The sequence below is a fragment of the Tachysurus vachellii genome, chromosome 26, assembly GCF_030014155.1.
Source record: "Tachysurus vachellii isolate PV-2020 chromosome 26, HZAU_Pvac_v1, whole genome shotgun sequence".
NCBI classification, from domain to species: domain Eukaryota; kingdom Metazoa; phylum Chordata; class Actinopteri; order Siluriformes; family Bagridae; genus Tachysurus; species Tachysurus vachellii.
Window position 1 is genome coordinate 1,611,991 of NC_083485.1, and position 27,918 is coordinate 1,639,908.

The following is a 27,918-nucleotide window of genomic DNA, read 5'->3' on the forward strand; positions in this document are numbered from 1 at the left end:
TAAAGAATATAAGAAATCCAGAATTTGCATTTAGATCAAAACAGGAAACACAACATAAAGGAGTGGTGTTATTATCATTTGTATGTAGGTCTGTTCTGTGTGAGCAGGTGTATGTGTGTGTGTGTGTGTGTGTGTGTGTGTGTGTGAGAGAGAGAGAGAGAGAGAGAGAGAGAGAGAGAGAGAGAGAGCTGTGTGTATGTGTGTGGTGTGTGTGAGAGAGCTGTGTGTGTTTGTGTGTGTGTGAGAGAGAGAGAGCTGTGTGTGTGTATGTGTGAGAGAAAGAGAGCTGTGTATGTGTGTGTGTGTGTGTGAGAGAGAGCTGTGTGTGTATGTATGTATGTGTGTGTATGAGAGAGAGAGCTGTGTGTGTGTTTGTGTGTGTGTGTGAGAGAGAGAGAGCTGTGTGTGTGTATGTGTTTGTGTGTGTGTGAGAGAGCTGTGTGTGTGTGTTTGTGTGTGTGTGTGAGAGAGAGAGCTGTGTGTGTGTATGTGTTTGTGTGTGTGTGTGAGAGAGCTGTGTGTGTGTTTGTGTGTGTGTGTGTGAGAGAGAGAGCTGTGTGTGTATGTATGTGTGTGTGTGAGAGAGAGAGATGTGTGTGTGTGTGCGTGTGTATGTGTGTGTGTTTGAGCGTCAGTCGGCGGCGGCACTCCCGGACCGAGCATCATCATCATCATCACCATCATCAGCAGCGCGCTTTAATCAGTCACGGGCATGTGACCGAATTTCGGTGCTTAAGACAGAACAACGCTTTAATCTATAGTTTTATTGTCAGTCCGGCGGTCAGGGCCGCGCTGTGACGAGGCGTTAAACCGGAAGCGCGATTATGAGAAAAGGGAGCGCGTTGTTTGCGTCGCGCGCGGAGATGCGGCGGGGGGCGGCGGCGGCTGTGAGGTGCTACGGAATCGTTGCTGCTCCCTGGCCGAGCGTCGTTGTGTTTTAGCAGACCCCCCACCCCCTTCTTCATCATCCTCATCATCATCATCAGCCTCCCCTCCACCACCATTTTGCGATTCAGAACACCGGCTTTTTTTGTTCAGAAGCGGCTGCTTTGAGAAGGTAACGGACGGATTTGTGCGCGGTGCCATGACGGGCTTTCCGGTAAGCGCCACTCGGGCCGGTTAGCGGCCTGCACCGCGGCCCCGGTGTCGGACACACACACACACACGCACACACACACACATCGCCTCTTCATCCTGCATCTCTAATAGCTTACAATCTCAGGGAGTAAAAACAGAACACAAAGAAAAAAAAGATTAAAAAAAGGCAAAATGTCCTCTCGGTCCGCTTTACCGTCTGCCACCGACCGGAGCTCGGATCACGTAAGTGCACGTTAATACAATTACGCATTTTACTCATGTGCTTCATTGTGCCGTTTATTTCCCTGCTTTATTTTCACTCGCGAGTCAGCAGGCCTTCGTTAAGGGGGGGAGGGGGGTGTTAGAGAAGGGCATCATCCTTGAATGTGTGTGAACGACAAAAACCCGCTTTACGAGGACCGGTCCCCGTTTTCATCCGGGCTACGCTCCAAAACCGCAGAGCCTCCTGTCCTACTAAACAGTGTGTTAGTGCTGTCACACGTCTGCATGGCTACTGCACACTGGCCTACTGAGTACTGAGTCAATACAGGAGGATACACGTATGCGCTTTTGGACCGTAGCCATGGCGACCGATTAAAACGCGGACGCTGGTACTGAATCGTTTGTGTCCTGAATGTCATGTTGATGCTCTTACATGCTGCACTACTCAACTCTGTACTCTGTACTAATACTAATCTGGAGTGTTGTACTCAGTATTCTCTCTATTATCATTCTGTAGGCTTTACTACACACATGGTCATGTGACTAGCTGTCAATCAAATGTATTACCTCCAGACTGCTTAATGCGTGTGCAGGGAATTTTAATAACGTTAATCATTTAGGGTTTGAGGCCAAAAATGACGTAAAAGATGTGTGTTTTAAGGCAAAAATCCTCTTTAGCTGCACGCCAATGTAAACACACTACAATACTGGTAGACTGGTTAACTAGCTAGCAGAAATCTTTGTACCTTTCACTTACAAGCTGTTAAAAAATGTGTTTGTTTTTTTTGATATGCTAAACAAATTTAGTGATAACATTGGTTATGTAATATGGTTTAACAAGACTGATATTAACTAATTACTAACAATGATAACTAACATCAACAAAAATTTTACAATGCAAAAAAAGCATCCTTTGAGTTTTATGGTACTTGGGAGTTGATATGTTAATACGCCAGTCCGAGTGTCCTTATTAGAGTCTATTAGCTACCATCTCGTTCTGCAGTCTGTTAATTAGTGGTCTCAAGTAATGTGCGACGCGGGGCAGCAAACACAATACGCTTGTTATTGACCTGGTTACATTTGAGAGAACACTGTTGCTAGGCTGCTGGGAAATATGGACACCATCTATTAAGCTAGCTAACTACTTATGCTATTGAGTCAGCTAGCACATAACGGGTGTTTTGTGGAATGTGGAAAGAAGACAAAACGATCAGGAATTTCAAAATTTTCCACAAATATGTCGGTAAATTTGAAATATAAGTAAGACTCTTTTGACTTAAGTCGAATCGATTCTGCCCTAATAAGTCACCCATGTTTTGTTTACTATAAACTAACAAACAATTTCCATAAGAGTGAGCTGTTATAGTGTGAAGTCCTTTTGTGAACATAATAAACATACAACTATGTTTGAACAAATATTGTATAGCGTATATCGTGTTGCAACCTTCGGTTCTGAAAGTGCTAGGAATAAACAACAAATAGATCAAGAATGTATTGGAAATAGCCCTTGCATGCATTGACGACAGATAAATAGTTATTTCTCCTGTTAGTTAAAATACTAAAAACAAAAAATATGAAGCAGTAGGCTTAGGCACTGAATTTATTCAGCTGTAGCACGCTAGCATCGAATCATAAAGGGTCTGATAATGATATCAGATGTTTCCGATATTTTAGGTGAGGGAAGGCAATGCAGAGATGTTTATCTGCAGGATTGGAGCTAGACACAGTAGGGGGACTGGAAATCCAGTGCCCCCACCTGACCCCTTTGCACCAGTCTCTTGCTTAATACACATATCTCAAGGCCCCTGGTGTACTTTATTCCCTGTTGAAGCATTCAGTGTTTCCCCCTCTTCTGGCAGCCCTGGCTGGAGAACCCTATTGTTGGTGTGATATAAAGCTCGGTTATTGGGAGCAGTTGGTCTCGGTTCCCATCTTTGGAGACCACAACACTGCAGTGAAATATTCTACAAAAGCTAAATCAAGTGTGCTAGTGCAGCAATCCGTCAGGAGGGCGGCCAAGAACGGGGGGTAGAACTGGGAAGGGGTAAGATGTGGTTAAAAGCCTAAGGGCTCCTCTAGCAACAGTAGTGAAGCACAAGCAAGTAGGTTTTTACTTTAATCCAGACTATAACCAGGCCAGTAGTCAGATATATAGCACATGTATTTAGTGTTCCCTTTATTCATCCTTAGTATCTGCCTGTTCAGGGTGGTGGAAGTTTAAAACAAGCTACTAAACATGTTTGTTTGTATTTGTGATAAAGAACAAATCACATTTGCATCCTAAGCACATTTAGTTCATATTCAATTATTGAACAAATTACTGGGTTTAAAAAAAAAGTGTAGACTAAATTGTGTGGCACCTACAGTAACTAAAATTATATCGAGGTACGTGACTCTCCATTTGTATTTTGTTTGCTTGAACAATGCATGGTATATGAATCTGTGATTAGTCCTGATTAAATAGATATTACATGCCTTCTGCCCACACTTGTGGTGAATTCGTAATAGGGGAAGCCTCTGGCTGTTGGTCCTGCTGTAATAGATTACCATGAGCTGAGTCAGGTGTGTTCCAAGCCTGTGACTTTGCTAGTATAAATGATTAATGACTGCAGATTAGTTCGCTAAGCCATAGTCAAATACACCAGAGCCGGATTTTCAGAGGCTTCTCGATATTCGAACATTTCTCACGGAATTATATGTGGGGTTAGTGGTAGTGTTTTAGCGATGAGTGATTGTGTGGGTTTGGGTAGGGTATGTGTTTTGTGGCTACATATAGCGTGATTGGGTTTAGTGTTGTGGTTAGTAATAGTGTTGTCATTACTGATCGTGTGAAGGGATTAGTCTTTTAGGGGGTAGTAATAATGTTTTAGGGGTTAGTGGTAGTGTAGTAGAGGTATGTTTTTGGTATTTTGTTGTTTTTTGGTACATTGGTTGGGGTTAGTGATAGTGTGGTAGGGGTTGATAGTGTGGTAGGGGTTAGTGTTTTAGGGCTTGGTAATACTGGGGTAGGGGTTAGTGCTTGTTTTATTGGCATAGTGATAGTATAGTAGGGGTTAGTAAAAGTGTGTTGTCATAGGAATTAGTGTGGCTAGGGATTAGCGTTAGTCTAGTTTAGTAGAGATTAGGTGTTAGTGATAGCAAACTTGGGGTTAATGATAGTCCATTTGGGTTTAGTGATAGCGAAGTAGGGGTTTGTGATAGTGAAGTAGGGGTTAGTGATAGTGAAGTAGGGGTTAGTAAGAGCTAAGTAGGGGTTAGTAGTAGTGCATTAGGGGTTAGTGATAGCAAAGTAGGGGTTAATGGTAGTGTATTCGTATTTAGCAATAGTAAAGCAAAGGATAGTGATATTGCAGTAAAGGTTATGGTTTAGTGATAGATTAATAAGGATTTGGTGCAATGGGGGTTAATGATATCTCCTTAATTATGGTGAGGTAGGGTTTAGCTATCGTGTAGAGGGATTAGTGTTCATGCAGTAGGGGTTTGTGATACTGGATCAGGCTACAGTCTGAGTGTAAGCAGAGTGTGTGGATAAAAACAACAAACATAGACCAAATGATCTTATTATATTCATCCAGATATTAGATAATTAGATTCTCTCTCTCTCTCTCTCTCTCTCTCTCTCTCTCTCTCTCTCTCTATCTATCTATCTATCTATCTGTTGTTATTCTGTGATCGTGTGATCGTATGTAGCATGGCACAGATGGTGGTTATTGTGTGTATGTGTGTGTGTGTGTGTGTGTGTGTGAGAGAGAGAGAGCTCCCCTCACCCCCATGGTATTGCAGTGGAGTGAATTCAGAAACACTGAGTATGTGTTGTTTTGCTGTCAGAAACACATTTCTCTCATTTCAGTGTTTAGATACTATTTAAATTTCATAATGAGTCACTTGATATAGAAAAAGGCTCCGAACGAATTACCGTAATAAACAAATACTGTAGTTTCACATATTTTTAGAAAAAATCACCCATAAATATATATTATATAATATTAATCAGTATGGAGTTTTCAGATTCCAGACTTTCTTCTGAACGAGTCCCTGTGTTTTAAGACATTTCTGCATATTAGTGAAATCAAAATAAGCTGAAACATTAACATTTATGACAAGATGATTGAAATAGTCAAGTATTTATAGCTCAACATTTTTAAAGTTTAAAGCAACTCAGATTCACTGTCAGATGCACTGTGGTATATTTTAGAGGAACGACGTGTCTTTTATTTATCACTCTGTGCCCTTAATGGAAGATCGTCCATCTCTCTGCGTGCTCATGCTTTTTTGCCACAGCCAGGTTAATCAATACGATAATTAATCTGATCATCAATATCACTTAGTCTGTATGGAATAATGCATTAACACATCAGGCCCTGTGTGTGTGTGTGTGTGTGTGTGTGTGTGTGTGTGTGTGCGCGTGTGTTTCTGATGCTCTGCTTTGTTTTCTCCCAATTTAAAGTGTACATACTGTTGTCTGTAAGATCGATTCAGTCAGCCAATCGCAAATTTAACGTAATGTTGAAAAAACAAATGAAAAGAAATCAATATTTTTAACGTCATAATCTTAGCTAAGCTCCCAAGTGACTTAATGTACTGCTGCTATGACATTAGCTAATCTTGATCAGTAGCCATCTGCCATTATGTAACTAGCTAGCAAGCTAGCTAATGTTTGAGCTTGCTAATCTTTGATTGTGTTGCCAAGCCTGATAGAAAGCCAGCTCAAATTATTAGATGAGCTATTATGTGATTTAAAGTAGATTAGTTATTATTACCCAGAAAGGTAACATTAGCTTAACAGTTTTTCTGGCTAATTAAAGCCAACTTATAGCAGTTTGATAGTTTAACATCGTGCTGGTTTCATAGTCATTGTTTTTAAGGGAACTTAATACACAGAAGAGGTGAAAAGAAAGTAGTTGTAGTTGTGTTGTATCAATTGACCTGGAAATTGTTTTTGCGTTGTTCCAAATTCTGCTGCTTTTACCCTCAGTGCGTTTTGCTAGCTGGAAATCTGCTTATAATTTTTGTGTTGTCCCTTCATCCCGATGTAGCATGCGTCTCTGGCGGCGAGCCGTTCGGAGAAGGGCACCAGCGTGTCGAGTCGCTCTCTTGGTGTGCGCTGCCGCAACTCCATGCCCTCGTGCCCGGACGACCCACACATCGGCAACTACCGGCTCCTCAAAACCATTGGCAAGGGCAATTTTGCTAAAGTGAAGTTAGCTCGCCATGTCCTCACCGGCCGAGAGGTGAGAGCACGGATTCTGAATCACATCACACAATCACATTCAATTCATTTGTATGAGCAGTTTTATTCCCTCAAAAGTGAAGCTTCTTTTGTAGATTAGCAGATTTTTTTTGTCTGTTTAGGTTAAACAAACAGTTTTTTTGACCAAATCACACTGATATACCTAACATGTTTGTAGTTACACATCTTTGTAACATATACCTAACATGTTTGTAGTTACATGTTTGTAACATATACCAGTTTCTCATACCTTATTTCATTTTTAGGAATTGATTAAATAAAATTCACCCAGCATTTACTCAGTTATTAAAGGTGGGGTCTCCGTTGTTTGAGAAATGCTTCAGAAAACTGCGTATAAAACTGCACAAAACTAGCGCGTAGCCAATGAGCAGAAAGGGGCGTGTCTTGTCAATATGGGCGGAGAGAGTGTTCAGTGCGCATGTGTGACATTAGCAGAAACATTTTAACATTGACATGGAGGATAAAAACAAAGAAAGAAAGCGAAGAAAGGCTTACGATAAGGTAAGAAGTATGACGTGTTAATATAGGATCAGCTTTCCAGCCCTGGAGAGAATTGAACGTTTTCCGCTTGAAACGGAGCTAAACATTTCACGGTACAACACACAGTGCTATATCCCCTCGGTCAGCTGCCCCAGCAGGTTCCGCCATAACACTTGTCTGGGTTATACTTGAGTTATACTCGTCTTGGGTATACTTGGGTTATATTCGTGGTGTATGTGTGGGGCGGTGCTATCAAAACAGGGGTGGGACCCATTTGGGTTAGGGGCGTGTTTGTTTTGGTGATTTCAAATGTCAACATTGGCTTTCAAACAACTGAGACCCCACCTTTAAGTAAAACACACGCAGCCAGCATGAGGGTCAAAGTGCTTCCTGATTTGAATTGACTCCTCTACTAATTTAATCTCATAATTTACATACTATTAACTATCCCGTTAATCTGTTTCGATAACAATAATATATACCTGCAATAGAAGTAACTGATCTGCTAGCTAGCTGCTACCTGACTAGCCTATAGACAATATAGTTATTGTAGGGTTCAGCTCTGTTTGGAGATGCAGTATGCTCTGATCAGTAGGACCAGACAGAGAGAAAGCTGAATGGATGTTTGAGTCAGACCTTTCACACGTGCGCCTGACTTCACACACTGACAGATTTGTCACCGGACGCCAGAGAGTGAAGTCGCAGACCGCACAAAAAAGTGGAAAGAGAAACGTGTTGTTCGTCTGTAAAACCGAGAGGAGCCTCCAAAAGGAGAGGGCACGCATACTTTTGGGCACATCGGCCTTATTGTATGAATCATGAGTGGATTTTAGAACAATGCCATATTTATCTGCGGCATGTTGGCAAGCGCTATCATTCCTGCAGCTTAGCATTTGGTCTGAATTAGCAGCTTTAAAAGAAGAGCTGGCATTAAAATCACATCCACAGAAGTTCCTCTTTATTACAGAATCAGCTGAACAACTCGAGAGGTGTTTGGTGTCCGATATTCTTCAGCTTCTTCAGATTAGCCATGAAACTAACTAAGGCTATATCGTCCATGGTTTTAAAATAGCAATGAAGAATTCAAGCTTTAAGTGCATATCAATTCTAAGTTTAAGGATTGAGAGGTGTCGTCTGGTAAGGGGCAGAGACCTCCAAATGGGTATGATGAGTCAAAAGATTATAAGATTCTTGGTGAGACACCACACATGGCTGAGGGTACAGGTGAATTTTCTTGCTACACTTCTAGCATCTTCAGGAACTAATTCCACTTCTTTCTACGTATTTCAGGTTGCAATAAAGATAATCGACAAAACTCAGCTGAACCCAACCAGCCTGCAAAAGGTAAGCAAGCCGTTGTTCTGCTCTGTGTCAGGGTTTCTGGTATGATGCTAACTGGATAATTAGCCCCTACAGTCGACAACGCAGTGGGTGTTCATTGTAATACCAGCTCTATCACTGTGTTTGAGAAGAGAAGAGATTTCCGGTGATCTGCAGCGTTCAGCATTAGATACATTTCCTGTATGCGCTTCACCGATGACGAAACACATGATGTCACTTAGCCATCACACTGGTCCTTCCTCCCTGAGCTGTAAAATTAAGAGATGTCTCTGGAAATAATCCTGTTTTATTCACAAACTGTGGTGGGAGATGACATGCTAGTACTAGCTAGAAATAACTAGCAAGCCAGAAACGAGCTTGTTCTTTTATAAGACAGCTAGTCACAGAGGAGGAATAGAACACGTGGTGTTTAGTGAGAGCAGCTTTGCTATGGCTGAGCAACGGGCTGGACTACAGACAAGAAGTAAGATTTTTTTCCGATCCCTGAAGCATAGCAACAGCTGTTAACATTGATCAATGGACAGATTGCCAGATGGATGGATGGATGGATGGATGGCCTAAGAGATGGACAAATGGATGGGTGGATGAACGGGTGGATTAATGGAGAGTGAAAGACGGATGGATTGATTGACAGATAAGTTAGATATATAGATGGATGCATGGATGGATGGATGGATGAATGGAAAGAGAGTTGAATGGATGGAGATGGATGGACAGATGGACAGATGAATAGAGGGATGGACAGATGACGGATGGGTGAATAGACTGATTGAGAGATGAATGGACCGACAGTTTAACATACAGAAGGAGGAACAAATGAATGATAAATTGATAGATGGATGAATGGACAGATGTGTGAATGGACTGATAAAGGAATTGACAGTTGGTGTATGGATGAATGGATGAATGGATGTCTAGACATTCGTGGCTCTGTTCGTTGTAGCTTGCTCTGTGACTCATCTCCCTCCTAGTAGATGATCTGTGGCCTGCATTAGCTCCCACCACACACACACGCACATGCACACACACACACACACACACACACATACACATGCACACACACACACACACACACACACACACACACACACACACACACACACACACACACACAGGGATCAGGAGATTTGTCATCATCCATTTACGCTGTTCTAATGCCAAGCTAACCTATTTACTGAATGTTTTAACACGTGCTTTCTGTTTAAACAAGTCAACCAAGCTAGTAGCTAAAGAGCTACTACTAGTTAATGTTAACTCAGTATTTAACCAAGTTAGCGGTAGTAGCTGTAATAACGTGTGAGTCAAAACATTTCTGCTGCAAACTATAGCACACTTATTGCAATCTTTTCACTGTGCCACACGTGTCTTTAGACACTCCTGACAACCCACTGACCTGAAGTTTCTCCTCAGTGTACGACAGTCCAGGGAGAGAGAGCGAGAGAGAGAAAGGGAGAGAGAGGGAGAGAGAGGGAGTTGACGCAATGCCCAGCGAGCTGCTGCCTCTGCACTGAGTACGGAGTTAATGTACAGCAGTAATCAGCCGCAGCACATCTGCGCTAACCTTGCTGGAAGATTCCATCATGATCACATCATGTTTGCTCAGCCCTGATTTACGCTCGCAAGTGCGTCCACTGCAGAGCTGTCCACTAATAAATCAGTTTTTATGCCAGTTCGGAGACTCTTGGAAGGTTGCCGGCAGTCACAGTGACGCACGCGTCCTGACTTTTCCGAGGTGGCGGCAGACAGCGGAGCGCGCGTCGAGCATTTCTGATTACTGAAACTGAAATCATGCCAGAATTTTCCTGAAGACTTTCATTCATACTGGTTACTGTTTAGGAAGGTGACTGGTTTTTGTTTTTGTTTCCCCGCACAGCTTTTACAGTTTGCATGAACCCATGAGATCAGTTACTGATGATAAATGAGTGCAAACAGGAAACAGATCATATACACTCTCTGGTGGTGTGTTAACCTGGTCTCAATATATTGCGGTTACCAATCGACCGTTTAAATGTTTTACCCAAACATTATTTTATATTATTTTAACGCAAGCTGCTAGTTTTGTCCTTAAGAGCTTCTTCTTGTGGGCCTTTGACTGATATACCAGATGACCAGTCAGACAATTCTTGTCAAAAACGCAATCCTTAATTTAAATTTCGAAAAACATCTTTAATAATCTTTTAAGGTTGTATAAATGTTTTCCGTTGTTTTGAATTAGTGATGTTTATTGTTCCAAAGTGTGTTTCCTGTGCTGGAGAAGTGCCAAGAGCCAAACAGATCGCACTGTAAACCCTGGGTGTGCGTGTGTGTGTGTGTGTGTGTGTGTGTGTCTGCGTTTGTGTGTTGGAGAAGAGAGGTTGACAGATGCGGTCCTCCACAGGCCCCAATACTCCCTCAGTGTCTCAATCTGACATCTGTGTAACACACACTCACACACACACACACACACACACACACATACACACACACACCACTTCTGTAAACCACGTCATTTATTTTTGTTGATACTTTCATAATTTCAAGTTGGTGCAGATTAGCATCTTGGCATTTAGCACTGAATCCAAGATGGCCGGTTGACTGCTGCGAGGCTGCAGCTACTGAAAAGAATAAGCAGGGCTAATCCATCAAATGATGAATTAATTATTAATTAATTCATATATTTTCTCTCAGCAGAACATCCTGAGCTACTGAATTGTTTATGATTGGAGTCTTGAATGATTTTCATTACGCTAACACTAAGTCAGATTACATTTACACAAACATGAGCACTTGATCTATTTATTTTTTTTATTATTATTCACACAACATTAATCTTTTCACCACATATCACATTTCTTTGGAGTGTAGCTGTTTCTGCCTTTGTTGTTTTGCTGTATAAGCAAGAGATAATTCCCAAAGAAGCATTCAGATAGCACCTCAGCTAACAGTTCTTGCTAGCTAGCTAACTTGGATAACTTTGGATAGCAAAGTAATTTGACACAGAAGCAGACAATGAACATATGATATGGTTAATATATGTGTGTGTGTCTGTGTGTTACATACATATGCTATAAAAGCTATGAACGATCTGTGAGGTAACTATCTAGCTAACTTCCATTAGCTGACTGATTTATAAATCACATAAATGTGTCACATTCCTTAATTCATTAATATGTTAATTCTAAAGTAATGCAGGTTTTATGTTTTTTGTTTTTTTTCATTGATTTTGTCAGATTTCTACTTGAGATCTGTAGGCTAACATAGCTAGCTGTGCTTAGCTTTGCTGTCAGTCACACTGGAGTGGGCGTGGTCACTGTGTTTTGTCTGTTATATTCACTGTTTGGGGAGCAGCCGAGATGCTATTAACCAAGTGAGTAGTTGCCTACATTTCCCAGAATCCTTCGGGAGAAGATGTGTTTAATTAAAGCCATTCTAACTACGGACGAATGTCTCCAACATGGCATAGCTGCTAGGTTAGTTCCCTCTGTGTTTGTGTTGTGGCTTCCTGACTGCACACGTATCCCATCATCCCCCCGGCTCAGCTGGACCAGCACTCGGTCTCCTCACAGGGGTTTCCATGGCAACAGGCTCGATCTATAGGATCCTGCCTGAGGATAAGAGAGGAGGAAAGAGGAGGAGTGGAATAGAATGTGTTCTGTGTGTGTGTGTGTGTGTGTGTGTGTGTGTGTGTGTTTTCACCAATTTATTTTTGTCATTTTTTGCAGCTGTTTCGTGAGGTGCGGATCATGAAGGCTCTTCGTCACCCCAACATAGGTACACACACACACACACACTACCTCTCTCTTTAATTAATGCATAAGCATATCATACTGTGAGTCTGTCTGTCTATACGCTAGTCTCAATCTCTCTTGCAGTCCTTAACTTTACCATGTTTTTGTGCTAATTTAACGTTTTCTCATATTTCTCATAGTGCAACTCTTTGAGGTGATCGAGACGGAGAAAACGCTTTATCTGGTCATGGAGTACGCTAGTGGAGGTAAGAGTCTGACACAATATGAAACAAGATGTCTGTTATCCAAACCCCCCTACTGAAGGCACAAATGGTTCAGTCCACTCTACATACAGATTCATTTGGCTTAATATAAAAAACATGGCAACTCTACACGCTACATCGTTCTTATTTCTCCCTTGATGATGTTTATCCTAAATCCGTTAGTAACGTGTCAAGTGATTACTTTATCAGGTGAGGTGTTTGACTACCTGGTGTCACATGGGAGAATGAAGGAGGTTGAGGCCAGAGCCAAATTCAGACAGGTGAGTGCACACAGCTGCTGCTCTAGAACATCTGCTATAGAATCAACACCTTACGACCAATCAGAATCCAGCATTCCGCTGTTTTTTGTCATTTGTGTGCAGATCGTCTCGGCCGTTCATTACTGTCACCTGAAGAACATTGTTCACAGGGATCTGAAGGTAAGCTGGAGAACATCAGACTGGATATCAGAACAACGCTTGCTTAGCATTTTGTAAAACATGCTTGTGGTCGGCCAGTTTACTTCACCGTCTCTGGCTTGCTAGCCACTCGGTGTGTTGATTTTCCCTTGCTAACATGGCTACTGAGTTTAGATACACAGTAAACTAGTTATCTAGTGTTCTCTAAAAAAATGCCTGCTTGTCTTAATAAGGTAGCTAAACTAACCGGTTTGCTAACATGGCGCTGCATTTAAACATATGGCTAGTTTAGCTAATGCAACTGAGATAAAGCCACGTTGGCAGATTTGTTCTATTTCACAACTTTTACAAAATACTTTACCTTTGACTCAGTATTTTACTTTCTAGCTACTTTTCACTCTTTTCCTCTTTCCTCTTTGTGTCTGCAGGCAGAGAACCTGCTGCTGGATGCCGACTCCAACATAAAGATAGCGGATTTCGGCTTCAGTAACGAGTTCACATTGGGAAATAAGCTGGACACGTTCTGCGGCAGCCCGCCCTACGCTGCACCCGAGCTCTTCCAGGGCAAGAAATATGATGGCCCCGAGGTGGACATCTGGAGTCTGGGGGTCATTCTGTACACGCTGGTTAGCGGCTCGCTGCCCTTCGACGGACAGAACCTTAAGGTCAGGGGTCAGGTCCTAATTTCCCTCAATTTAATTTTCCTACATGCTTCAGTTTTAATCCTCCTTTACTTATTTCCCTACAGCCTTCACAAGTTCCTTATACAGTCACTGATCACTGTTCACTTCGTTAGTTCTCCAGCTTCGTCTGTTTGTCCGAACCTGTACCCTAACTTACACAGTTCCCTAGAGTCGAGTACACATGCTGCTGCTTGGACTCAGGTTCCGGTTGTTGATCGCCGTGTGTGTGTTTGTGTGCTGCAGGAGCTGCGTGAACGTGTGCTCAGAGGGAAGTATCGAGTTCCCTTTTACATGTCCACTGACTGTGAGGAGATTCTGCGCAGGTTTCTTGTGCTCAACCCCAGCAAGCGTTGTACACTGGAGGTACACACACACACACAAACACACACACACAAACACACAGAGTTCAGGTGTCCTGGTTACTTTCAGCTAAGTGCTTGCACCCCTTATCTCCTGCTCCACAGCAAGTGATGAAGGACAAATGGATGAACACAGGGTACGAAGGCGACGAGCTGAAGCCTCACACGGAGCCGGTGGAGGACTACAGCGACGCTGCCCGCATTGGTGAGTCCACACACACATACACACACATACAGAGCAGATTTGAGCCACAGAAGACCAGATATTTAAAGGTGCACTAACCTGAACTAATTTTAAACATGCCTTCGAAACGAAGACAGCGCGAATAGATACTCAGCTACATCTCAGATCCAGCGGAAACTTTCCACACTGCTGGTTTAACCTGTTTGTGTCTCTTTCCCACTGTAGAGGTGATGGTTGGGATGGGTTTCACTACAGAGGACATCAAAGATGCGTTACTCAATCAGAAATATAACGAAGTCACTGCGACTTACCTTCTGCTGGGCCTGAAGACTGAGGTCATACAACCTCACACTGCACTCAAACTCACACTGACCGCTTCTTCTTCCTACAGATAATTAAACACATGTCTGTGGTTGTCTTTGCAGGACGGTGCAGAGTCACGTGTGAGTGGCAGCATGACGTTGCCGAGAGTGAGGCCGAGCCCCATCACCAACGGAACGAACAAACACTCCGCCACCACCGCCGCCTCTTCGTCCTCCTCTTCGTCTCACAGCAAGACGCAGCGCAGCGCCTCCACCTACCACCGCCAGCGGCGGCACAGCGACTTCTGTAAGAGACATGCCCTGAGCCCTTCCCCCCAAAACACGGTCCTTATGTACCGCCCACACTCCTAAACCAACTAAAGTTTAGTCCAGAAATATTGGCACCCTTAATTAACAAAACGTTTTAGAAATATTGATTATTATTTTCGGGGGACACGGTGGCTTAGTGGTTAGCACGTTCGCCTCACACCTCCAGGGTTGGGGGTTCGATTCCTGCCTCCACCTTGTGTGTGTGGAGTTTGCATGTTCTCCCCGTGCCTCGGGGGTTTCCTCCGGGTACTCCAGTTTCCTCCCCCGGTCCAAAGACATGCATGGTAGGTTGATTGGCATCTCTGGATAATTGTCCGTAGTGTGTGAGTGTGTGAGAGTGTGTGTGCCCTGTGATGGGTTGGCACTCCGTCCAGGGTGTATCCTGCCTTGATGCCCGATGACGCCTGAGATAGGCACAGGCTCCCTGTGACCCCAGGTAGTTCGGATAAGTGGTAGAAAATGAGTGAGTGAGTGAGTGAGTGAGTGAGTGAGAGATTATTATTTTCATTGCAGTTTTTAATGTCATTTTCTTTTCAATAATTTATGTAAGGTACTGGTTTCAAAATTATTGGCACCCATATATATATATATATGTCAAGTGTGTTATTTCACCCAATGAAATTAATTATTAAAATACTTACAATGAAGTTCAGATCGGGAAATAAAAACATGCACACACACACAAACACACACACACACACACACACTGATTCACATTTAACGCCTAACGTTCTGTGAATAACATTGACATTAAACCCTTGAACCTCTGTGTGTGTGTGTATCAGGTGGTCCGAGCATGCCTGTGATGCACCCTAAGCGCAGTCCGACAGGCGGGGCCGACCGTGAGCTACGTGAGAGCCGCATGCCCCCACGCAAGGCCAGCTGCAGTGTGATGGGCAGCCGCAGCCTCCCGCCCTCCAGCCCCATGGTCAGCACGGCCAACAACCCAAACAAAGCCGAGATTCCTGAGCGACGGAAAGACATGACAGCCACCACTGTAAGCTGGAGAGAGACAGAAAGAGACATCATACAGAATCACACAGTCTAAACATTAACGCAATCTGTGTGTGTGTGTGTGTGTGTGTAGAACAACATCCCTGGCAGCACGATGACTCGCAGGAACACGTACGTGTGTACAGATCGGCCCAGCACGGACAGACAGTCTCTACTGCAGAATGGCAAAGAGAACAGGTGACACACACTTTAATAAGATTCATTGTGCTGACTTGGTAGCTTTATAAACACTGTAATAGCTAACACTCTCTCTCTCTCTCTCTGTCTGTCTGCAGCTCCCTCTCTCACCGTCTCCCCCCAGCCTCTCCCTCCACTCTCAGTATTTCTGGAGCAGGAGCATCGTCCTCCTCGTCCTCAGCGGATCGGTGTAGATTGACGCGAGGTTCGACTATACGCAGCACGTTCCACGGTGGGCAGATTCGGGAGCGCGTGCCTTCCGCCTACGGGCCGCCGCCCACCTCGCCCACGCTCAGCCACGACGCCACGCTGCCAGCGCATGGCCGCTCCAGAGCCACGGCCAACCTGTTCAGCAAGATCACCTCCAAACTCACACGCAGGTATGCTACACACTCATGGACAGTTTATTGTTATTTTATTTATGTGTATACTGTATATATATTTCTTTTTTCATGAACAGCATATCTGAGAGAAACAGTTACGTTTCCTACAATTCTGTATTATTTCCGCTCTGATTCTGTCTTTCCATTGTTTGGGTAAATGACTTGGCTGTGAACTAAACCGTTAGCCTCACTTTCTAGCTAGTGTTCATGTTTGTCCCTGTTGCTTAGCAACAAAGTTCTCGACTTCTGATTAAACACACTGTAAGTCCACATCATCCAGTGCTGGAAAGCATTGGATCTGTTTGTGTGTGTGTGTGTGTGTGTGTGTGTGTGTGTGTGTGTGTGTGTGTGTGTGTGAGAACACCACACTAAAACACTCTGCTAGTCTATAGTGCTGCTGTCCGACCCTTCAAAACCTACTGCTCCTTCTGTCTTCCTGTCTCTGCTTCTCTTTCCTTTTTTTAACACACCTCTCTCTCTCTCTCTCTCTCTCTCTCTCTCTCTCTCTCCCTCCCTCACTCTCAGGGTCAATCTCGACCCCTCTAAGAGGCAGGGTTCTAATAAGTCAGTATCGGGTTGCACTCTTCCACAGGGATCCAAAACAGTTAGTAAGTTCCTGTGTCTCGCCCTCTCGCCTGTCTGCCTGCGCATCTGCCTGTCTGCCCGTCTGTCTGTCTGCCTGTCTCTAGCATGCATCTCTCTCTCCAGCTGTGTGTGTGTGTGTGTGTGTGTATGTGTGCGGGTGCATGGACAACAGCGCATGCATCTGGGTTTGTGTGTGTATGTGGTGAGGTTATGGGTGTGACCTTGTGGGGACATTTGGTTTGTCCTTATGAGGAAAACAGACGAAATGTTTCCTTTACCTAGGTTAAGGAAGACAGGTGTGTGTGTGTGTGTGTGTGTGTGTGGTTTATGATGCCAGACATCAGGAGTGATGCTGCATTGCGCCTGGTTTTGTCCTGAGTCCTGTGGCACGTTGCGTTCCTGAGCAAGCGAGGATTGTTCAGAATTCTTAAACGTGTCCTTTGGTTTTTCAGGGTCGCAAATGAACCTGAGAGAGTCGGCCGATCTACGCTCTCAGGGTGAGGTTCACCGCCGCACGGCTTATTAACACAATACTCAGGTTTAAAGCTGATGTCTGGGTTCTTACTCATGTTTATGTCTAAAAGTTTTCACTGTTTTATTGAACCTTCAGTGTTACAATTCCAGAGAACTGTGAATGTAAAACAAAGCGAGATGAATAATGTGTTTGTTTGTATTTCCTCTCTCTCTTTCTCTCTCTCTCTCTCTCTCTCTCTCTCTCTCTCTCTCTACTTCTCTCTCTCGTTCTCTTTCTCTCTCAGTTGCCATCTATTTGGGAATCAGAAAGAGGCCGAGCCCTGGCTCGGGGGAGGGGGCTGGGATGTGAAGCCCCGCCCCCCATACTCTCCCGCCGGGTTGGCACTGGCCGTGCGCGATGCAGCAAGGGGGTGCGGCTGCAGCCACGAGCCGCCGGGGTCAAAGGTCACGTTCCAGGGGGAGGTGTGTCATCTGAGCGTGCACCACGCACGCCTTTGGGAGTCTCCACTAGCATTCACTCACATCGCGTCTCGGATCTACAAAGGGGTGGAGCTCTAAGCGGATGGGGGAGGAGCCTAGATGGGGGCATGTTTTTTCCTCCTCCTTCCTGAACCGACTTGGCTCCGCCCACTTCTGGTTGCATAAACTGGAAAATCGCTCCCTGCCATCCCCCAGCTGTCACGCTCGCCTGATAGGCACATCCAGAGACACGCAGATGTGTATCCACACAAACAGTGCAAATGTACACACACACACACACACACACACACACACACACACCTCCTCTAAGCAACCTCATCCACAGGACCTGGATTGATTCCAGTGTAGTATTTTTTTAATCTTGTTTAGCTCATGAAATAGTTCGATTCTATTCTCAGCATCACTTGGCTTCCTCGTTTGTTCGTAAACTGTATTTTGTACGATTTGTTTTGTTGCCCGAGCACTTTTCATTTCATCCCTTATTTCATACCCCCCTCGTCGACCAAAACCTCCTTCACCCCCTCCCACCGAGCTCCAGTCCTGCTAATCAACACATTCAAAAATCTAATGAATTCTCCAGCAGTTGGTCAAAAATAAATTGTTAAATTTAGTGAAACTTTACAACACAAACTACAGTGTTAAAAAGGTCTGAAGGTCCTTCAACATTACATCTGAGTGAGAATGAAAATCACTACGATCGATCATTTTTTAAACTGACTTTCATTTGTCTTATAAACTGAACCTTCAGCCATGAAAAATAAAATCCAGTAGTTGTGGGAATTCAGCATCTGGCCAACATCTGACTTAGCATCAGCCAATCACAGACTGCTATCTGAGTCGACTCTAACACTGGCTGAGTATCAGACGAGCGACGTCCGATATGTACGAGTGTGTCTGCTTTATAAAATACAGCCGTGTTAATGCAGCACTCTCGGCTCCCGGGGGATCGATGCACCAGATGAGGTTTCTCACTTAGCTGGAGAACTTAAAGGAACCTCCACCTTGAAACACATTAGACAGGAAATACTAAAATGTTTCAGATGTGCTTAGTGATTTTTTTCTTAGCGGTTGGCGTCGACTATTGCAGTCTATTGCGGTTAAAATCATTTAGTAAGATAACCAGGTAGTTTTTTAGAAAGAATAACAAGCAGGGTTCAAGGTTTGACCAACACAACGTTACACAAATGTGATGTTTTGAATAAAGTTGTATTCGGACAACGTGTTCACACCTTAGAGGTGTTTAACAACACTAAATACTAAAGTCTTTCAACTGCTCAAACAGTACGTGATTGGTTGAATCCTCCCTTTTCCCCTCCCCCTAGTCAACCCCCTTTTTTTCCCCTCACGTATATATTATATCTCTCCCATGAGCCTTTGCAATGAAACACCCGCTGCCGGTGAATCGGGTTGTGTCATCGGTTCTTTGCTAAACAGACGTACATAAAAGACACCGAAGTCGCACTTGGTTCTAGAGTTTAGATTCAATCTGATCGCTGACTCGAGCGTTGTGGCTGGAATCTTTTCAGAAACTCTCCTGAATTTGACCTTCAGCGTTCCTGGATGAGTTCGACATCGCATCGCTACATTGCTATAGAAACCGTCACCATAGTGGAAAATTCCAGAATGGCGCAATGGACGTCAAAACACGTTGCTGCTTTTGCTTTTTCCTCTTTCGTAGGAATACGATGGTAACCTTAATGTAGCCTTTTAAATGAAGAATTTCACACTTCAGGACTGTTTTTTTTCCATTAGCACAATACAGGGAAGAATCCAAATTATTTGGTTAGTAATATTTGATTCAGGAAGCCCCGCCCAAAAGGTGGCTGCTCTAGAAGAGGACCTACGTATATGGCTCTTTGGTTCCTCTGAGGAAAGTTGGAAACTTAAAGTCTCTCAGTTACTGATACTGGCTTTCTCAGAAGGTTCCAGATTATCTCAGTGGTCTTTATTTATATAAATGTATATAATGTATTCGTTATTTTCTTGTAGCAAATGAAATAATCACAGAAAATAACATGGCAGGGTTTCTGAGCGGTGCTTGGAGCTGATCTGTCTCAGTTTTAGCAGGAAGTGTTTCGAACCTGATCTGAAACGAACCCTTAACACAGCCCGAGAAACCGACTGCCTCCCCAGCTTTATGCACCTCAGCTTTAACGGTTAAAGGAGCAGTTTGTAGTTTTTGTTTGCAGTGGGTCGTCTGCTACCTATGAGGTGAACTGTGTTTGGAACAAAAGCATTGACAAGCCTCTCTGTCCCCCTCAACCAGGTCGGGATTATCCTGAGGTCCGATGTAGGGTGGAGCCGTTTCCTGGGCGTCATTAGTCAACAGAAAAATTACAAACTGCACCTTTAATCTAAACTATGTGCCATATATACCGTAAGCTTTTCAGTCTGCAACAGCCCTTTTTTGTTGATGGACTCATTCTTTCCATCCTTCTGGTTTCTATTTGTTTTTCACACCTGCGTTCTGGCAAACGCTTCATTCGACGTGAGTGCAAGAAAAAAAAGAAAAAACACATGTCCGCCCACCAGAAATCCTTGGGTCATTGTCCTGTCTGCTCTGTGATCGGACTCCTGTAGTGGAGAAACTTTCTGTATCAAACCTTGAGCGGTGTGTTAAGAAGCCGTCTTGGTCTGGGCAGATCCGGGCGTCCCGGGGTTGTTATCTGTTAAACGTGTGTGTTTAGACCTCTGTGCACTCACTCACTCACTCACTCACTCACTCACTCACTCACTCACTCACTCGCTTTGACTTGAATCAGCTGCATCCTACGGCTCTGCCACCAGGAGGCACTACTGTCTTAAATGTGAACACTTCAATTTGTGGATATTTGCACAGGTACTTAATTTATTTTCTAGGATAATTATCTTGGGAAGAAAAAAAAAAACAAAAGAAAATACATGGTTTATATCAGTCAGTCCCTGACTGCATATAAATATGAAGCTAACGACGATATTAATATGACTATAGTATTTATCTTAGACCTCCAGGTTAATTTCTAGCTAGTGCAGAAATCCTCTGCTAGCTCTCCAGAACATTCTGTGTGTGGTGAAGATAAAAAGTAACCTGCAGTCCTGCATGACACTGAAAGAGAGAAAGACAGAGAGAGAAAGATAAAAGGGGAAAAGGAAAATCAGTGAGCGGAAAGAGAGAGAATATGAGGGAGTCGGGAGGTGTCTTCGAAACAGGGTTTGCAGTGGTATAAGTGTGTGCGTGCATGCGTGTGTGTGTGTGTGTGTGTGCATGTGTGTGAGCATGAACACCCAGAGAGAGAGTGAGAGCTGTGTGTGTGTGTGTGTGTGTGTGTGTGAGAGCGCGCTGAGACGGCATGGCATTTCTCATAAAGCATTATTCTAATATGCAATATGACGGGAGAACTGATAAGAAACAGCGACAGATAAAAAGAAGAGATTCAGGCAGTTTGTAATGAGATTGTGGTTTGTTTTAATTTTTTGTTCCCCAGAAGTCTGTGTGCCTCTGGCCATAATGAGAGAAATGGAAACAATAAAAGATCTGGAGAGAAATAAAACTTCACTGATGTTGAGATCCTTGTGCGTCTGAGTTTATTCATGTGAACGTGGGACTGAAAACAAGCAACACTACGAAGTATTTATGAAATGTTATTGAAGTGTAATCGGTTGAAATTTATTGTTCTAGAAAACTATTAGAACTCTTGGTAAAAATGTGGACTTTAAAGATATCAATAAAGGGTATAGATTACACCTTTTCTACTGATACTGAGACTTCCTGTTGTATTTCATCTGTGAGCAAGAAAAATGTACAGTGTTCCCGTGCTGTAATAATGAAGCGATGGATAAGAGACAGGTCGGTTCATGGGGTACACTTTTATTGATTCACAATTTGACCGATTGACTTTTTACAACCAAAGTTCAAATTGAGGCGAAACTGAGACGCTAGGCGTTTTGCACCAGCGCTAGGAATCTGATCCCAAGATGACACCAGCCGTAAGGTGGACATGAGCCGGATGTCAAGAAACAAAACAAGAGGGTAAAGAAGAACGAAAGGAGAAACGGACAAAGTCAAGCAGTCTCTCATAGTGCGGTTCGACACTCCATGTGCTGCCCGAGTGATGTATTGGTGTAAAAAAGAAAGGAAAAGAAAAGGAAACAGGTGTTTGCCTCTTTACTTCTGGGCGGGGATCATGCTGTCAATGGCCTCGCCTTTCTCCAGCTTCTTCTCCATCTCAACCATGAGCTTGACGCCATCCACGACGCACTGCACCTGCTCAACCTCGGAACTGCCGATACGGTCAGCGTTGGAGATGTCAAACACTCCACCCACGGAGGCGGTGTCCACACCACCTGAGGAGGAAAGGCAATAAAAACGTTTTTATTCTGCGTATATGTATATATATATATATATATATTTATATATGGATGTACATGCCTGTGCCACGCTTCTGCAGGCGCAGTCTGGTCAGGATCTCCTCGAATTTAGGGTGCTGGCTGAGTTTGGGAAGTTTGACATGGACACCACCACGCAGGCCAGTGCCCAGGTTGGAGGGGCAAGTGAGGACGTAGCCCAGGTGCTCGTTCCACATAAAGCCATGGTTGTGCTTCTTGAACACTTCCTCAATCTGTCATTAGAAAGAAAACAGCAAAAATAATCTCAAGATTAATGAAGAACAAATTTGAAATAAAAAAAAATAATATTGGTCTTAACCACCAATCTTATGAATCAGAATCATATGATATAATGATTTAAATGGAAAAAATGCTGGTAAGTATCAGTGTATTGCAGTGTCTCTGTGTTGCGTACTTTGTTCAAGCCAACGCAGAAGCGCCTGAAAACCTCTTTCATGTTGCCACCCTTCTGCATGGAGATGACACGGAGGTGGTCCTCCTCGTTCACCCAGACCAAGAAGGTCTTCTCGTCATTGTGCCTGAAGGAGGAAAAAATAATGCCCCAAATCACTATTAAGAAGACTGGCTAAACATCTTTAATAATGCATACCCTACTGTACCCTAAGCCTGAACATTTCTGCCACTCACCAGATGCCTCTGGCGTCAGGCCAGTCACGGGCCATGCCAGCAGCCAGAAGAAGGGGGGAGACAGGCTTGTCAAAAAGGAAGTGGTCAGCGATCAGCTGTTCCTGCTCGGCATCAGTCATGGACTTCAGAGGATAGTACTTGCCCTTGAACTCGCCTTCCAGGCTGTCCAGAGCTGGGGAAAACATAGATGTTAAGTTATTTTATACTTATTGATTACTTAACATTAAATGTAACATTGATTGTTTGAGTTTGTTTGAACTCCAACCCAAATATTCAGAGTTCTTTCTACTTTTTACAGTTCCACAATCATTGTTTGAGTCATTTAGTAAAGGGTAAGGTCTGTCCTTAAAAACGAGTCACTTAGTGTCCTGGGATGAAGTGTGTTTATGCTCGCATTGGAGGCATACCCTCAACAGACAGCTTTTCCACAGCCCTGCGCTCAGCACGGCTGTTGTGGGGTGGCAAAGCGTATCCCTTGATGCTGCGTCCGGTACGGACTCTGCTGCTCAGGACGTAGTTGGGGTCCAGGTCATCGCCACCCTGTGGAGAGCCAAAGCTGGTCATTATTTAGACCTTATGTACCAGTGTAATATGTTCTGCATCAAGGTTTTACAGTGACAAGATGCACTGCAGATATCCGTCCACTGATACCGCACTTGGAACTTTTGAGTGGAGCTTTTAATTATTTGGTTATTTAATGTGGACCCTTACTTTGTAACATATTAAAAATCACCTAGATATTTCTGGTTTCTGGTTTTGTAACCTCATAATTCGAGAACCTAAAAGATTCTACAGTTTGCCCATCTTGGGCTCACCTTCAGGTTTTCGAAGTTCAGGTCAGTCTTGTGCTTGTCAGTGGCTTTGTATCCACCATGGCGGTCAGAGATGATTGGGTCGAAGAGATCCTTGAACAACTCATAGGATTCCTCATCACCAGCCACACAGCCAACGGTCATGATGAAGGGGTGACCTGGAAGAAGTCGTTCACCAGTCAGTGGTATCTACGTACCAATCCAAGGCCATTAATGGACTGGCCAGCAAATGAAAATTTTTTTATCAACCTTTGTTTGCTAGCTTATTCTGACCTCTCAATTGCTCTGAACATGAATGTATTATATAGCTTTACTCACCAGGGTTGTCCACACCGGTCTGGATGACATCATCCAAAGTGAAGCCAGTGGAGGTCTGCTTGTCCCTCAGTTTAGCATAAATGTCCTTGGTCAGCGCCTTGGCCATGTGGTTGTTGTGCTTTGTAAGGTCAGGAAACTCCTGATCAACTGAGTAGTTCAGCTTGAAGTTGTTGTGGGTGTTTCCAAAAGGCATGATTGCGTTTCTGACACTGTAGGAGATTCGAGTGGGTGTGACATGAATTGGAAAAAATGCAATCATTATTAGATTATTAGTTTTCAAAGTAAGTCTTTAAAGCTTAGTATTAAAAATAACTTTCCTTAGTCCTATTTTTTATACCTTAGCTCAAATGAATTCAGGATTCATCTTATGTAATATAATGGTCTCTCTGAACTGTTCATTTTTTACACTACTGTATATCAGTGACTTTTGGGCCATTTAAACTGCACAGTACCATTTTACAATTAGTTTGAACTCAAAACCAATTGGACTCTTTTAGCAACTGTCACAAATTTTGGATGGTGTTTCAGTCAAGTAGGACATATATACCAGCAGCTGTGCATTTACAGACGTCTGAAGTCCTGTGGTATTCCGGTGACCCAAGTAACCTGCAGGTACTGTATTTCACTCCTCAGCTGTCATATCATATGTCTGATATGGCCAGGATAGGGAGGTCATTCTAGGGTCTATATGTAGAAGCGTTTATTTTGGTGATCGTACCCGTTTCTCTTAGCCTCACATTACCTTTGGTCGTTCCAGTGAGAGATTTTATGCTGTATATGCTATCTCTTGCTCTGATTTGTCCATGTGCATGTATTCATCGTGTACTTATTAAAATGTGTGACATGTATTTGCATGTCAAGACCTGCTGGACATGTATCCTACTGGGATTTAGTTACTTGAGTCCCTTTCTGTTCCCTTTAGACCCAGAGAGACTAAATATTATTCTGCAGGATTCACAAATGAGTATAAATATCAATAATTATATGTAGTTCGGAGTTCATTATGTAATCTGCTATGCTATGGTTGAATCAACCCAGAACTGATTCTGACCATTGGATCCAGCCGTTTTATAAAGTGGAGTAACACCTGTGCCACAACCCTCTCTGATGTGACCAGCACATGATCACAGACTAAAAATAGCAGAAGCAGAAGGTTGGTCCAGATTGGAAGCTAGTCCCTTGGGTCTATATTTATCCTGATTCAAGAACATTTTTGGCATTTATGGACAAATGAATACTACTGTGAGGACAGCAGAAATCTGATCGCAAGTCAGCACACTTTGTGAACGCACATGCATGTGTCCATGTTGCCGTGTCAGACTGACATGACTGAACAACTGTCCTGCAAAAAAATCAGCAAATGCACCAGCTGTACCAATCTGTACAAAACCTACTGTAAATACCTTTGTTATGGGGAAATTGGAAAAATATATGTAATCAAACATGTTAGCAGTGCATTTTTGGAAAAATCTAATAAAAAACAAAAATAAACAATAAGAAAGTATATTAATCATATTTGCATGATATCTGCTTGCATGCTGTCATTTGAAAAATACGCAAAAGATACACGTTAAGTCATTTCTGTGCCTCCAATTAACTGATCAATCGTGGAATCCCACAAGGACCCATCTTAGGTCACCTTTTATTTCCCTGAGTCAACAATACAATCTCTTCTGTTTATCAGAATACAGGTTTTATGTGAATTTTTTTATTTCTTTACCTGCACACGAGACAACAAAACAGTCCTTGGGATCAGTTCCTGTTCACCAAAGCCGAAATAGGGGTCACCCAGCGGAGAGTGGTTCAGTTGAGCTTTATATACCACTAACCACAAAGGTCCATTTTAGAGTGTGATGGACTGTGATTGGACGGGGCATGTCTCTGATGCCCAGATTAGCTTACGAAACGGGTACTGCATTTACATTTCCGTAATCCAAACTGGGGTGGCAGCTGTGGCCTGCCCCTCTCTCACAGAACCCATCCTCCTTCCCCATATATAGGTTTCCATATAAGCCTGGATGATTGAAGGCGGGAGATCGGGAGCTGGGGGTGGGTAGGGTGGGGGTGGGGTTTACAAAGGCTAAAAAGGCTAAGTGAGAGTTTTGCCTTGCGTGGCAGGGATAGCAGCAGTGTTCATGCCAAGCAAAGACCTTGAAAAAGAATGAACTGCAACACTGAGCTTATCAGATGATCATGTTACAGACTTGAACCTATTTCACCAGGGAGAATGAATGTGCATTATCTTCTCATTGGAAACTTTTAAACTGAATTAATTTACTGCATAGTGCAATGTTGAACATCTGAATTTTTTCAGATCATGAACTCATAGATTAAATATTTAAAGAAAAAAAAATAGTTCAGAATTTTTTGTATAGCTATGCTGTGGGACTGAGAGGTTTTGCTAAACACAGTGTGTCTATGTGTGTGTCTGTGTGTGCAAGTACCTTGAGGAGGAGGAGGATGTGTTACACATGATTTATATTGCACAGGCATATGGTTATAAATCTCTAAGGTCATCCATGCATAAAAATCCCTAAGCTAAAAGCTGATGAAGCAGAATCTGGTGAAATGTGAGAGATTGTTACAAAATTTGATGTTAAGTCCTATGCGTTTCTAAGAAAATAACTTTTTAGCTTTCTATCTGTCTTAATAACTGAATGTATTAATGGAAGAGGACATATGGTCCAATTTGAACTAACAGACCTTAAGATGAAGCTAGCTTTTTTTAAAAAAATTTTTTTGCATTTCTTTACTCTAAATAAAATGGTAATTACTTAATCCACTTAATCAGTGGATGCTGGCAAAGCTTTCTTGACCTTAATACCATAGTGGTGCTAGCAAGAAATATATTACTCCACAGACTGTGTAGACCAATGTAGTTGGACCAATGTAGTTTTTCACTTTTGCATTTTTTAACGTTACCTTCAGAACGTTTAGTGAGTTATTTAAAACTTGTTATTGAAAGAGAAGACCTGGCTTGCTTCGTTTGCTGCAGAGACGGTGACTTTGGCCAAGTGCCACTGAGAAAGAGGAAGCTGGAGAGAAGGAGATGGAAAAGAGTGTAAGGATGCATTTATGTCAGTATGCCAGGCTCCTGGTCATCTGACACTGGTGAAGCTGCCATGGCAGCCGCCAATATGTACCAAATCAACAGAGCTGTTATTATATATCCCTCCTTTTTGCACACATATACGCTCTTAAAGCTTTGAAGGAATTTATTACAGTATGTAAGATGTTAAAATGCTCAGAGAGGTTCAGGTTCAGGTATGTAGATGTTTCTTAGACAAATTCTAGTACTGGAGGTTGTTTCTATGGTTCGAGAATGTGTATGTTTTAACTGCACAAGAATTAAAAAAGAAATCTTTACACTTTTATGCTAATAATGATGCTACTCAGCTGAGGTTGGACATGTATTCCAGAGGGCTGAAAGCTTTTACTATGTTTCTGAATGTCATACGACAGAGCATTTAATTGTATTATTTAATATAATTAATACACATTATGATAGAATTTTAGTAATGTGACGCTCGTTGGATTACTTGCTAATTTTAGCTAAGGTAGCTTGCTAGTGAGTGAGCTAGCTACATATTTCATCTACAGGATATTTCTGTGCATTGATATTATATGTAGTTTAAAAATATATATAACTATTTTTTAAAAAATTATACTATTCTGTTATTTCCTCAGAGACATTTGATAGTTTATTATTTACTTGATTGTGATAACAGCAAACCAACATCTCCTAAGTATGAAAAAAAACGAATTTATGCTAATACAATTTTACTAAATCAACAAATACAATTGTATTAGAATTTAAAATCACGACTGCTTAGTTTAATAAATTAATCGTTGTGTAAATCTTTAACAGCTAATTATTTTTATAGTGTTTACGTCATGACGTCACGACGCACAATGACAAAAATGGCGTTTCAAATCGTTTGTTTTTCACTATTCAGACCCCTCCTTGCTGTTTTGTCCAACAAACAAGAAGAATGTCGTCAGTCTCTTATTTATCTAAAGTAAAAACATGAAGGTGGTATATAT

General features: G+C 42.8%; 2 protein-coding genes across 4 annotated transcripts; one reads left to right on the top strand and one right to left on the bottom strand.

The window, feature by feature from the left end:
- The first annotated feature begins 564 nt into the window (after nucleotides 1–564).
- On the top strand, nucleotides 565–21,276 carry mark4a (MAP/microtubule affinity-regulating kinase 4a). 3 transcript variants are annotated; one of them, XM_060863658.1, is made up of 18 exons: nucleotides 565–1,320; nucleotides 6,336–6,530; nucleotides 8,321–8,374; nucleotides 12,073–12,121; nucleotides 12,279–12,344; nucleotides 12,552–12,622; nucleotides 12,725–12,781; nucleotides 13,189–13,425; nucleotides 13,687–13,806; nucleotides 13,908–14,007; nucleotides 14,212–14,321; nucleotides 14,412–14,595; nucleotides 15,404–15,615; nucleotides 15,706–15,809; nucleotides 15,908–16,189; nucleotides 16,718–16,804; nucleotides 17,230–17,274; nucleotides 17,536–21,276. In XM_060863658.1, the coding sequence occupies exons 1-18, from the start codon at nucleotides 1,270–1,272 to the stop codon at nucleotides 17,807–17,809; spliced, it is 2,298 nt and encodes a 765-aa protein (XP_060719641.1). In that variant the 5' UTR covers nucleotides 565–1,269; the 3' UTR covers nucleotides 17,810–21,276. The 3 variants fall into 3 exon arrangements, with proteins under 3 accessions (XP_060719641.1, XP_060719640.1, XP_060719639.1); XM_060863657.1 differs by having other exon boundaries at nucleotides 566–1,320; nucleotides 16,718–16,800; nucleotides 17,536–17,739; XM_060863656.1 differs by lacking the exon at nucleotides 16,718–16,804 and having other exon boundaries at nucleotides 567–1,320.
- Nucleotides 21,277–21,558: 282 nt separating this feature from the next.
- Nucleotides 21,559–25,747, bottom strand: ckma (creatine kinase, muscle a). Its single transcript, XM_060863659.1, has 8 exons — nucleotides 25,595–25,747; nucleotides 23,875–24,083; nucleotides 23,560–23,714; nucleotides 23,152–23,284; nucleotides 22,745–22,916; nucleotides 22,512–22,635; nucleotides 22,140–22,329; nucleotides 21,559–22,054 (listed from the first exon to the last, which is right to left on the bottom strand). The coding sequence occupies exons 2-8, from the start codon at nucleotides 24,065–24,067 to the stop codon at nucleotides 21,876–21,878; spliced, it is 1,146 nt and encodes a 381-aa protein (XP_060719642.1). The 5' UTR covers nucleotides 24,068–24,083; nucleotides 25,595–25,747; the 3' UTR covers nucleotides 21,559–21,875.
- Between the last annotated feature and the right edge of the window lie 2,171 nt (nucleotides 25,748–27,918).